The sequence below is a fragment of the Pseudochaenichthys georgianus genome, chromosome 13 (genome assembly GCF_902827115.2).
Source record: "Pseudochaenichthys georgianus chromosome 13, fPseGeo1.2, whole genome shotgun sequence".
NCBI classification, from domain to species: domain Eukaryota; kingdom Metazoa; phylum Chordata; class Actinopteri; order Perciformes; family Channichthyidae; genus Pseudochaenichthys; species Pseudochaenichthys georgianus.
Window position 1 is genome coordinate 41373137 of NC_047515.1, and position 13416 is coordinate 41386552.

Sequence of the window (13416 nt, forward strand, 5' to 3'; positions counted from 1 at the left end):
TCGCGACAGGGGAAGCAAATACAGTCATCACAACATGTACCTTTACAGAGCTTCTAGGGAGATCGTCTCACCACCGTAGCGGTCAATCTGATTAAAAGACGTGTTCAATGGCATTAAAATGAGAAAAAACGCGGCTGAATCGGTTAATCCATAGGTTTTTAACGTCTATGTATAAAAAAATGATTGAATTTATAATCCATAATTCCATTTTTATGTAAAAATCGGAGAGCAAATGCTAGCTGCTAATGGTAGCCACCACAGCTAGCTGCCGCTTTAAATGTTCCAACATAGCCGTTGAGCTTGTGTGATATGCCAACTCCATTTGGCAAAGACTGCAAATGACAATATCTTTGCGTTTTGGACTAACTTTAAAATATTCCCATGCTTTTGAAGACCTAGGGCGAGATGTTTTCGTTTGAGGGCTTCGTGCGCAATCCTGTGAGGAGGTGGTAGCCGTTTCAGTCTCCATTGTGTTTGAAGTGCGATTGCGAACTGCTTGTTGCTTTGTTTACACACCCACGTGTGTGTGTGTAGCGACGCGTCGACGCGGAAATATGTCGTCGACGATATTTTGAAGTCGACGCGTCGAGGTGTCATACATAATAACCTAATAAAAGTAAATGCAACAACTACTACAGTGTGTAGCGATCCTGCATAGGATGTTCAGGGTGTCACTCAGGCATCCCCCGTCTCTCTGCCAATCATAGAGCTGCACAGTGATGCTGGTTGAGGTGCGGGCCTGTGGTTGGGGGAGCGGACGGGGGAGGGCGGGGAGTTGTGACGTAGACACTGCTATATATATATGTGTAGGGGTAGGAGTTAAGTCAGTGTGGGAAGTGTGAGGTAGAACCCCCACAATGTACCTGTACCTGTGATCATCTGTAAAGAATATCTGTTATTAAAGCCTAATAACGAGAAGCCTGTTTCCGACTCACCTTGTGAACGTTACAAGTGCAACAAAACAGGAAGATTAAATGTGGTCTCTTAAACATAAGATCTCTAGCATCTAAAGCAATATTGGTAAATGATTTAATATCAGATTATAATATTGATATATGCTGTCTCACTGAAACTTGGTTGAGACATGAAGAATATGTCAGCATAAATGAGGCCACTCCACCCAGCCATATCAATACTCATATTGCCCGAGGCACGGGCCGAGGAGGTGGAGTTGCAGCCATCTTTGACACAAGTTTACTTATCAATACTAAACCAAAATTAAATTATACCTCATTTGAAAGCCTCGTTTTTAGTCTTACGCATCCGACCTGGAAAACTTTGCAGCCAATCTTATTTGTTACAGTGTACCGTGCACCAGGTCCTTATTCAGAATTCTTATCAGAATTCTCTGAGTTTTTATCAACTTTGGTTCTTAAAACAGATAAAGTAATTATCGTAGGTGACTTTAATATTCATGTTGACGATGATAAAAATAGCCTTACTGTTGCATTTAACTCTATATTAGATTCTGTTGGTTTCTGTCAGAGTGTATATAAACCAACCCACTGCTATAATCACACTCTCGACCTTGTTCTGACTTATGGTATTGAAATTGAGCAACTATTAGTCGAACCGCATAATCCTGCTTTATCCGACCATTTCTTAATAACTTTTGAAGTACTATTACGAGACTACAAAGCATTAGTCAAAAGCTCTTGCAGCAGAAACCTATCTGTTAGTGCTATAGCCAAATTTAAGGAAGAGATTCCACCAATACTTAACTCGATAGCATGTCTGCATGTAAGGGAGGAAACTTATACAAAATGTACACCACCCCAAATTGATCATGTTGTTGATAGTGCTACAGATGCGCTGCGAATAAAATTAGACTCTGTTGCTCCTTTGAAAAAGAAGAAAACAAAACAACATAGATTAGCTCCATGGCATAATGCCGAAACCCGCAAAATAAAGCAAAAGTCGAGACAACTTGAAAGGATATGGCGTTCCACTAAACTTGAAGAATCTCGTTTAATTTGGCATATTACTCTCAATGAATATAAGAAAGCACTGCGTAAAGCGAGAGCAGCCTACTACTCTTCATTAATAGATGAGAATAAGAATAATGCAAGATTTCTTTTCAGCACTGTAGCCAGGCTGACAGAGAGCCACAGCTCGATTGAGCCTTCTATTCCCATAGAACTCAGTAGTAATGATTTTATGTGCTTTTTTAACGATAAAATTGTTACTCTTAGAAACAAAATCAATGACCTCTTGCCTTTGACCAGTATAGGGTTATCAACAGCTCCCGGAAACCGAAGTTCTAATATTACACTAGATAGTAAACTAGAATGCTTTTCAGCCATAAACCTTGAACAATTACATTCAATGATTCTCTCTTCTAAACCATCAACGTGCATGTTAGACCCAATTCCAACTAAGCTGTTGAAGGAAGTTTTTCCATTAATTAGCACTTCTTTATTAAATATTATGAATATGTCTTTATTATCAGGCTATGTTCCACAATCATTCAAAGTAGCAGTGATAAAACCGCTTCTTAAAAAGCACAACCTCGATCCAGAGGTTTTAGCCAACTATAGACCTATTTCTAATCTTCCGTTCCTCTCAAAAATTCTTGAGAAAGCGGTCGCAAAACAGCTGTGTGATTACTTAAAAAACAATGATTTATTTGAAGATTTTCAGTCTGGCTTTAGAACACATCATAGCACAGAGACAGCTCTGGTTAAAGTCACAAATGATATTCTAATAGCCTCAGACAAGGGACTTGTCTCTATTCTTGTCTTGCTCGATCTCAGTGCTGCATTTGATACTATCGACCATGATATCCTATTGCAAAGACTAGAGCACTTAGTTGGCATACAGGGAACTGCTTTAGGCTGGTTTAGGTCCTATCTATCTGAACGCTCTCAGTTTGTACGTGTCAACGATTAATCTTCCACGCAAACCTAAGTTAGCCATGGGGTGCCACAGGGCTCAGTGCTCGGACCTATTTTGTTCACATTATATATGCTTCCGTTAGGCAATATTATAAGGAATCATTCTGTAAACTCTTCTCACACTGGTCACAGTTCAATCATCTAAATAAAATTCAAGACTGCCTCAAGGACTTAAAAACGTGGATGACCTTAAATGTTTTGATAAACACGACCAAAACTGAAGTTATTGTACTTGGCCGAAGAATCTACGAAACAAATTATCTATAGATATACTAACTATTGTAAAGGAAACTTCTGTGTAGCAATGTAGTGGGAGTCACCGACTCAGGAAGGAGACACGGTGGAGCAGGAGCTTTTGATGTCAAACACTGGAGGTTTATTTGGAGTTACGGCCGGAGGATTCACATCACAAGTCACAGCAATCACGGTCTGACTGCACGGGTGGTTGCCACGTCAATTCTGGAGAACCTCTCTTGTTAGCCCATTTAACTGGTTTCAAAGAGAGTAATCAACATATCTTGATAAGATAGTGTAACCAGTTGGGCACACTGAGTCACTTGCGTCCGTCACTTATGGCCTCGAAGATGTCATACCTTGGAGTCCACAAACAACAAAGAAGGAAGTGTCCTAGTGCACCCACAACAACAGACCATCTGTGACCTAGTGTTGACCGGTCACAGAATGGGAACAATAACATTTATGGCTCAAGCAGCCTATGTCCTTAAAGGAGATAAACAAACGTCAGGGTTGGTCCTGTACGTCATATCTAGGAGTCTAGGTCAATAATTTCCCGAACAACTATGGATGGCATTAATTTGGCCTCCAATGAGACTGTAAGGAATGTTGGTGTTATATTTGATCAGGATTTATCCTTTAACGCCCACATAAAATCTATTTCAAGGACCGCCTACTTCCATCTACATAACATTGCAAAAATCAGGCATATCTTGCCTCAAAACGATGCAGAGAAACTAGTCCATGCATTTGTTACTTCAAGGCTGGATTATTGTAACTCTTTATTATCAGGGAGTACCAAGAAGTCAGTCAAGTCGCTTCAGCTGATTCAAAATGCTGCGGCTCGTGTACTAACCAGAGTTAGGAAAAGGGACCACATTACTCCTGTTCTGGCTGCCTTACACTGGCTCCCTATAGAACACAGGATAGAATTTAAAATTCTTCTTCTCGCCTACAAAGCCCTTAATGGGCAGGCGCCATCTTACCTTAAAGAACTCATTATACCCTACTGTCCTACTAGGGCATTGCGTTCCAAGAATGCAGGGTTGTTGGTTGTTCCTAGAGTCTCTAAAAGTACAATGGGAGGCAGAGCCTTTTCTTATCAAGGTCCACATTTGTGGAATCAGCTTCCAGTTTGTGTTTGGGCGGCAGACACCCTATCCATTTTTAAGAGTGCGCTTAAGACCTTCCTTTTTGATAAAGCTTATAATTAAGGCTGATTAGATTCAGCCCCTAGTTTTGCTGATATAGGCTTAGTTTGTCGGGGGACATCTTACTTCTTCCTTCTCTCTGTCTATCCCTGTGTACTCTCATGTTCCGATTAACCCAGCTTCCCCAAATGCCTTTCTTTTTGGTGTCTATATACGCCGGGATCCGGAGTCATGGATGATCCTGCGGTCCAGTGCCCTGGATCACGAGCCCTGGATCTTGAGTCGTGGCTGTGGTCCTGGATCATAGGTCCTGGATGGATATCCTTGTGGATTCATCTTCCTATTATACACACATGCATTTCCAAACATTTGGACTATCTATGTTGCAAATGTATTATCTTTTCAATTTACACACGGCATCTATTGCACGTTTGTCCGTCCTGGGAGAGGGATCCCTCCTCTGTTGCTCTCCCCGAGGTTTCTCCCATTTTTCCCTTTAAACTGTGGGTTTTATATTCAAGTTTTTCCTTGTACGATGTGAGGGTCTAAGGACAGAGGGTCTAAGGACAGAAGGTGTCGTATTGTCATACTGATATTCTGTACACACTGTGAAGACCACTGAGACAAATGTAACATTTGTGATATTGGGCTATATAGATAAACATTGATTGATTGATTGATTGATTGATTGATCTGAGTACTTCTAGTTTTACTCAAGTACAAGATCTGAGTACTTCTACCACCTCTGAGTAAATGTGAATGATCAGATGTTAACAACTCCTTGTATATGCTACTGTAGCTTTAGCACTCACTATTTTCTACAGGTCACTTCCTGTTTACATCTTTGATTGATTTTGCCAGATGTTTCCGAGCAACCAATATGATTCACTCAATATAACGAATGCTTTTTTAATTCTTCATTGTTTGGACTCAAATGTAACCATGTAAACAATTCTGAAAACTTAAATCAACAGGACTCTAGACGGCTAAACTTTAAACAGAATATCATTGTTTTCACTCAAATATGAATAATTATTTAACCCAGATTTTTACTTTTAAAAGTTAAAGTAACTTACCTCTGCTGATGAAGTCATTCTGCTGCTTGTGTTATCGTCTACCTGAAGTTCAGCCATCTGCAATAACAGAGATTACCATATTAGAAGTTAAACTTTAAACATCCATGACTTAAACACTTTATCCAGGATCAAAGCCACAGAGCTGCACCTGCAAGGTGAATACAGCTGGGAACAGAACAAGTGTTTGAATGCGTACATCAACAGGTTTATGATATCACTGCCCCGTCCAAGACACGATCTGACTTTAATTACATTTGACTCGAGTGTTTCGTCAACTTAATGTGTTGCTTAAAATAATACTTCTGCATCCAGTCTGTGACACTGAGTGTTGCACGGCCAGATACGGCTCAGCTGACTCAGATCAGGAGATATATGATACATTATGAAGTGATATGCCGCGGACTGTACTTAATGTTACTCTGATCCGGTTACTTATGTTGTGGCAGATATTTAATTAAGCTTTCTTAACGGTAATGTTATAATAGTCAGATTGCTCTGAAGATGGGAGGTGATATTCTATTAATGTTCACGTTCACACAGTCGGTGATTTGAACTGCAACGGCAGTTTAAACTGTATTTCCTTTATCCTGTAATAGGACTTGATCGCTTTAAACTCTGCACACTGTTGTTATCAGCTGTTCCACCATGATTTCTACCTCAACCTGTAATAGATGTATCCTTATTGAAACGGTTACATTCAATGAAAAATAAAATCAATGTGAACACTGTTCTTCATGAACAATATGGGCAGTTTACACATTAAAAAAAATCAACAGTAGGTGGCGATATGCTCCAAGTGGAAGCGATTCGCCATGAAAGCAAAGAAGAAGAAGAACTCCCCAAAGTTGAGCTCTTATCCTGGAACCTATCCTGCTCCGGCGCAGGCTAGCCGTTCAGAATAAGTTATCTAGCCCGCTAAAAAGAGAACCAGCTTCGTAGGACCGGAAATCCCAGAAGTTAGCTTGCTAAACGAAAATCTTGATTCGTAGTATTGGCCCCAGGTTAGCCGCTCAGCATAAGTTACCATGGAGATCTATCCCGCTAAAAAGAGAACCAGCGTCGTAGGACCGGAAACCCCGAGTTTTCCCTGAAGTTAGCCCGCTAAGCGAAACTCCTGCTTCGTAGTACAGGCCTCATGATAACATTTCAGCTTCAACATTAGCTTGTTGATAAGCTTGGGATATACAAGATCTTTTTGTAGCCATTCGTGGTGCTATTGTATGCATTATTTTTGACCCAACATTTCTACAGGCATGGCAGAATATGGCACTATTTTACATTCATATTCTAGCCAGTCTATTTTGATACCACTAGCTGCAAAATGGCCGCCTTGTTTAGATATACCTGAGCAGAATCTGTTTTGTCGTGGTATCCTGGCACCTGCGGGCTACAGAGGGGCGGCGAAGACTGCTGCTCTGGGGGCGAGTCAGGCGGGAGTACGCTAGTGTCCACAAGTTAACGGAGGGTAACGTGGCGTCCCCATCTGACCTGTTGCTACTGTCTGCAGTAGATGCAGTGTTGCTGGCGTTTAGTGATGGTTGCTTTAACCATTTTCGTATAAATGATTATCCACAGATATGTGTCACTGCTGTGGAAGCACTTTGGAAATGATGCACGCACAGCGGAGCAGGTCACGCGCACCTGACACAATTTGTTGTTTGTATTTTTTGCTCCGTTCTCTTTTTTGAATAGAGGGTGCATAACATTCAACTGGGGGTGCAATGCATGCCTATGCACCCCCGAAGATCCCGACGCGAAGCCTGAAGGGTAAACACCAGGTTTACTAATCTACCCGCACAATTTTTCTCTGGTGTCGGAATGTCTCGCTATGTTAAATATTATCTCTTAAAAAACAAAACACTAGGGATGCACGGTATTGTTTAAACCAATACCGATAACTTCCTGCTTCTCAAGACCGATACCGATAACCGATAATAATATAATATATAAATTAAATGTACCTGTAGTTTTTGCACACCTGGTGGTAAAAAAAAGACTAGTAGTGAGCAAATGACATGAGCATTTAGCATTTTAGCATTTAGCAGCGCAGGCGTCTTCGTACGCTTTTAACACACCATCGTAGCCATGGCGATGTTTCAGGTGACTAATCAGGTTAGAAGTATTATAGCTCGTTGTCCTTTTCCCTCCTCGTGGAACTTCTGCATTGCATTTGTTAATACAAATAGCAAGCGAACCATCTAACTCTGAAACTGTGAAATAGTCCCATACTACCGACGACATGTTTGTTTACTGTCCTGGCTTCACGGCCGCTCACCATTTACGTCACAGCCAGGCACGAGTTAGGGAGCGCTGGATTTGTGAAAAACTCCCCTCTTCCTAAACCACTAATACCACAGTACTGGCAAAACGGGACAAGCGCCTCTCATCCCAATCCACCCACACCGCAGTATCGTTTTCTTTTTTTACCCAAAAAATATATTGTATATTATCGGGGCTATTAATACTTTTATCGGGTTTATCGGGATGACGTCATAATTCCTAATATCGGGCCGATAATTATCGTGCACCACTAATATATATATATATATACACACATCGATCAGCAATCAATAAAACAAATCATCCAACACAAAATAGAAGAAATCTATTTCTTTTTATACAACAGCATCTATTGGGACTGCTCATTGATGTCATCAAGAGTCTCCCTTTTGTAGTCGGCCTCTCAGAATGTTTATAATATCTTTGTCTCTTAACATTCCTATAATAGTTTTTTTATTGTTGGTATTGTTTTGTTCTTTATTTTTGTTGTGAGAATCACTTTGCAATTGTTTAAGTGCTATATAAATAGTTATACTAATATTATTGTTGTTACCATCATTAACAATGTTTTCTTTGTTTTCTTTATTCATCGCTGCAGAAAGGATCATGCCAGCCCACATCAAACACCTGATCAAGAACTTCAGGCAGAAAAGATGAAAGCACCTGTTCAAAGTTCCAGTTCCCTGTACATCGAACCATGCCTGTCCTCTGTTCCACATGTCTTCAGTCAGTTCTGGACCCCATGACTCGGACACTAGTTCTACCAAGGCTCATTAGAGGTAAGCAGTGGTAGGAGAGTGGAGTTATCTTTGTATTTAGGCTGCAAGTCGACAAGAATAGATTTAAAATCGCTTAAAAAATGGTTCAGACAAGAAGGACCATGTGTTACGCAGGTGTGGCGCTGATATAGTCTATATAATATGCGGTTGAACTTTAAAATTAAATTATTTCCGGTGCAGAGACAAATACTTGAGGTGGATGTATAAAGTATATACTGGTGTTAATAAAATATAGCGTATATCCCTCAATTTATCGAAGATAAGAATGACAATACATACTTCCGGGTGTAAAGTAATATATCCATCATATTGTAGCAGGGTGTCCGTGGGTTCTTAAAAAGTAGAGTTGGGTACCGAGAACCGGTTCCGAACCGGAACCGGTTCCAACATTTCGATTCCAACGACATCATTTAGAAATGTGAATTTCGGTTCCGCTTTTCGATGCCTGAGGAAATGTTTCTCGCCGCTCTCCGTAGCCTACTGTATGACTGCGGCGGGGCGGGAAATGTAGCGTTGTACCCATAGATATATATATATATATATATATAAACACGTGTTTATATATATATATCTATGGTTGTACCCAGCGCCATATTCTATTATATTATACTATTCTATGGCTCTGGTTGTACCTACACTTCCTACAGCCAGCGTAACCTGAGACCAGGGCCAGCCCGTCGCACTGGCGTTATAGATGTTCGCCTAGGGCGCCAGATCTGTGGAGGCGCTGCGCTGACAGCTCTGGGAGAAAAAAAAATGTTTTGACCGTTGGTACTCATCCTAATGTTCGGCCTTGATGTAACAACATTCATAATTAAGTAAATGTAACACCCTTTTCATCCCGGTTACACTTCATTTGCCCTGTACGATGGCCGCTGCAAGTGATGAAAATGGGGGATGTTGGCTTATCTGGCACCCGCAGCTCACAGCCAACGTGCGAGTGAGCGAGGGAGAAAGGGAGGGTGCACCGGTACGAGCTGTTGTTATTAGCATCTGGTGCTAGCTGCTCTAATGGAAGAAGAAGATGTTTCTACAATGATGTGGAGGGAGAGTCCTCTCCAGTCAGACTGAGTGGCTGATAACTACAGCTCAGTGAGGTAAAGGACTCTGAGGGTTTAGATAGTTCACTTAAGTCTAAGTTATCTCAGTGGGTCTCAAACGTTTTGATCACAATTCACAAACAGATTGAAGCATTTTACTTTAAAATGTTCAAACATTTCTTCCCGGTATACCTGAGAAGGCAGATATGCTTGTTTTTCTCAACAAGAACTGTTTTTAAATGGGGGGGGGGGTCCTTTAAAAGTTGGACTGTTGCACTGTAGCTTCAGTGGTTCTCAGGTTACAGTTACATAGCAGTGAATATAAACAGACTGATTAATGTGAATATTACTCTAAACTAACCTGTGTAAAAGTTTCTCGAATAAATGTAATTTTTTTGGTGGAAGAAGCATGTATTTTTTACCCTGCCCCTCAAAGAATCGGAATCGAGAACCGTTAAGAACCGGAATCGAAAAGTAGAATCGGAATCAGAATCGTGGAAATTCAAACGATACCCAACCCTATTAAAAAGTATTAAAGTTGATAAATCAATTTAGCGACATGTATCTAGCAAATGTTTAGCAAAATATTAGAAGTGAGGCTACTAGACTAACGTTAGGTCTACTGTCATAGCCTCACTTTTAATAGTTTGCAAAACATTAGCCAGCACTAGTGTTTTGCAGTTGCTAGCAGCTTATTGGGATGTTATGCTAGATAGACAGGCATTGTTTTGATATAATAAATTAAGCATTATTGTTAGTTAAGCATGTCAGCCTGCAGCCCCACTTCTTGTCTCTCTCTAACTCATTGCAGAAGGCTGCACTAAAGAAAAGGGCACAGAGAGGAAACCAGTTGTAAGATGTTTAAAAGTTAATTAAACATAATATATGCTTAAATGCATTTCAAAGAAGTTGTGTTGAGTTGTGTTGGAGCTTGCGTTATTCTACATTTTGACGCCAAGATTTTCTGATTTTACTGCAAATGTATATCGGTTCCAAATATCGGTTATCGGTCTCCTTGATTACTAATAATCGGTATCGGCCTTGAAAAAGCCATATCGGTCGATCCCTAATCAGCAGCTACAGTGTAGAAATGTCAATGAAATTCTTCTGACCTGAGCTCCTCCAACAATGCAACATATATAAAATACAAAATAAAAAGTAGTGCAAAAAGTGTATATACATTTAATATAATATGATATTTACAAGAGCAGAATATGGAATTAAATAATGTAAATTAAGAAAAAAAAGTAATGCGGTGTATTGCGTGGATAATAGACCCAATCACAGTGAATGTTCAAAACAAAATTTGATACATTTTTCTTCTCACAGTGCACATATTTCAGTAATCATAACACAAAGCTAAAAGTTAATCTGTTTTTCCTTTCTTTTTGAAGAGTGCTTCAGAGGATGGCGGAATTTACAAAACGTGGAGAAGATCGAGAGGGAGAAGTTGGCCGGTTACTACATTTCACAAAAAATACAGGACCTTGTGAAAAGCGGAAAGAAACAGTTGAAGGAAACTGCTTAAAAGTACGAAGTAATGGGTGTTTTGAATTTTTTTGTGAAATGTGTGTTAGTGTTCATTGTGTGTTATAAATTATTTACCTGCTTCTAATCATTTGATGTATGAGTATTTATTTACAGACAATACATTCTGGTGAGGCAGGTGCTCTGATCTGAAATGATAGATGTTCATTGAGCTACTGCAATTGGGTGAGAGTGTTTCATCATCATATGACCAGCTTAACTATCAAGTAATCCCAGCTAAAGTTCTACTCAAGATCATACCAGTCTGACCAGCTAGACCACTGTGACCACCAGCTAAACCAGCTATCCCGACCAGCTAATGGTGACCAGCTAGACCACTGTGACCAAACCAGCTATCCCGACCAGCTAATGGTGACCAGTTAGACCACTGTGACCACCATCTTTTAACAGCTAAACCAGCTATCCCGACCAGCTAAAGTGTCCAAAACCCCTCTTAACCAGCTAATATTAAACCAGCCAGAGCAGCCTTGTTGATCTAAGCTGTGTTTTTCAGCAGGGACACTGGTTATGCCATAGTAATTAATGCTGCAAAGCTGGGTATTAGCTCTAACGCCATCGAATGGGACGTATATTTACCTTCTTTCTCCTACCGAATCGTCGTTGAAGTTGATGATGATGATTGTAAAGAAGTCTTGAATGTAGCATGTAACGACTGTAAAGTTGGTAGTAAAGTCGTCCCATTTGTTCCATTTAGTTTCGACAGAGCAAAACCAAAACGAGTAGCGCTTCAATACAATCTGCCATTGTTGTTGTTGTTGTTGTTGTCGATCATGTGAGGTGTTTCCGCGCGGTTTGGCTTTATGAAGCAGGCACGCAAACGGTTACGTCATGACGCAAAACGATGACGCAATGACGCAGCACGGAAAAGCTCTAGCACGGAGCAAGAAGGGGAAAAGCCTTGGGGCCCTTCTCACTTCGGTTAAATTGATTCCTTGCGTCCCTCACTTGCGTCGTTTCCCTGCGACTAGTCCCTCCCACCAGGGAAGCATGGAGAGATGCAAGGAAACCACGAGAAGCAGGGAAATTAGTTTTAAGAGCAATGGGACGTCCTTTCCTCCGGAGCGTCACGTGAAGCGACGTCCGTTTGTGATGACGCTACACAGCTGATCGTCTGACAGCAGCCAGCTCTGTCCCTGTTATTTCCACACACACCCCCGCCTCTAGTACACATTTACTGACACAAACATTTGTATCATCTGTTGTAGACCCAAATACATTAAATAAAATAAGAACTAATTCTCAAAAAAGATAAACGCCATGCTTAAAATATAAACGAAAAAAGCGATCATGAAAATGTTTCCAATAAATGAAGAAAATGATTTTTGACCACTTTGTTGTTCAGACATATGTGTAACTAAATGATACATTAATTGAAACAAAACACAGTATAAACTGAGGAGTGACTCCCGTGAGGTTCATGTATTTTCTTCACTCCGCTGGGAAACTGCTCTCATGTCAAGAAGCATCAGATCAGTGCATGCACTGCCTCGTCCAATCCAACACACTCTCACTCCATAATCGTCCAGGAGCGACGTTTGGTCAGTGTCCGTGGCGTGCAGTTGTGACGCTCCTAGGCTCCTTCAGCTTCATCAAGGGACGCAAATAGCTTTCAACTGATTGCAATGTATTCCCATCTGCGGCGGGATTTGACGCTCATGGAAGCACGGCATTCGTTTGTGTCGGCTGCCCTTAAAGGCAATGTGAGCGTCCATTCCCATTGGATAACGGAGAATTGTACACCCGGAAGTAAGTATTCCCTTTATGGGTGACGTCACGGACCCTACGTCCATTTATATATACAGTCTATGGTATTGACCCGTAGTGTCTTACAAAATATATAGCTATATAGATTGTTACAATATATTTAAAGGTCGTTGAAATTAGAGGAAGACATTTTCACCTACAAGACCTTCAAGTTGTATTCCTGTCTATATTCTGAAGCTTTCTAAAGATGTTATTTTTTTATATAATTCACAGACATCTGTTTAGCTGTTGACATTTAATGGTTGTGATAAAGCGTCGGCATCAGCAAAAATATTGACATTAAAATATTGATTAGAAAGAGTTATGTTATATCTAATGAAAAAATGAATGGACCAAGGATAGACCCCTGTGGAACCTCTTTCTGATGGTAAAATGGCCTGAATGAGTACAGTGAGCAACGGTAATAGTTTATGGTTCAAAGCGACACTCTATCTAGCTTATATGAGACTAAGGCTCTATGCACACTTTTAGAAATCAGTAGGCTTTAGCTTGTTGTTAAATTACCACATATTTATAACATTATTACATTTAAGTGACTGTTGTGCCTTGTTCTTTAAGGAGCTTTGTGTGTGTGTGTTTGCTGTGGAAACAAATACAAGTTGACAACTGAAGTGCATGCATTTGAATATTATTGAGAACATTTGAACAAC

General features: G+C 40.4%; 1 protein-coding gene across 2 annotated transcripts in view; it reads right to left on the bottom strand.

Annotated features, from left to right (window-relative positions):
- The window catches only part of LOC117457821 (zinc finger protein 271-like), a 32196-nt gene that overhangs the window by 15803 nt on the left and 2977 nt on the right, over positions 1-13416 (bottom strand). Inside the window, exons 1-2 of one of the 2 annotated variants that reach the window (XM_071205222.1) lie at positions 11579-12012; positions 5356-5412 (exon numbers count right to left, since the gene is read on the bottom strand). In XM_071205222.1, coding sequence (XP_071061323.1) covers positions 5356-5412; positions 11579-11692 — 171 coding nt within the window. In that variant the 5' untranslated portion in view covers positions 11693-12012. Of the gene's footprint in view, positions 1-5355; positions 5413-11578; positions 12013-13416 lie in introns of those variants that run through there. The other variant, XM_071205220.1, reaches the window with a different exon arrangement.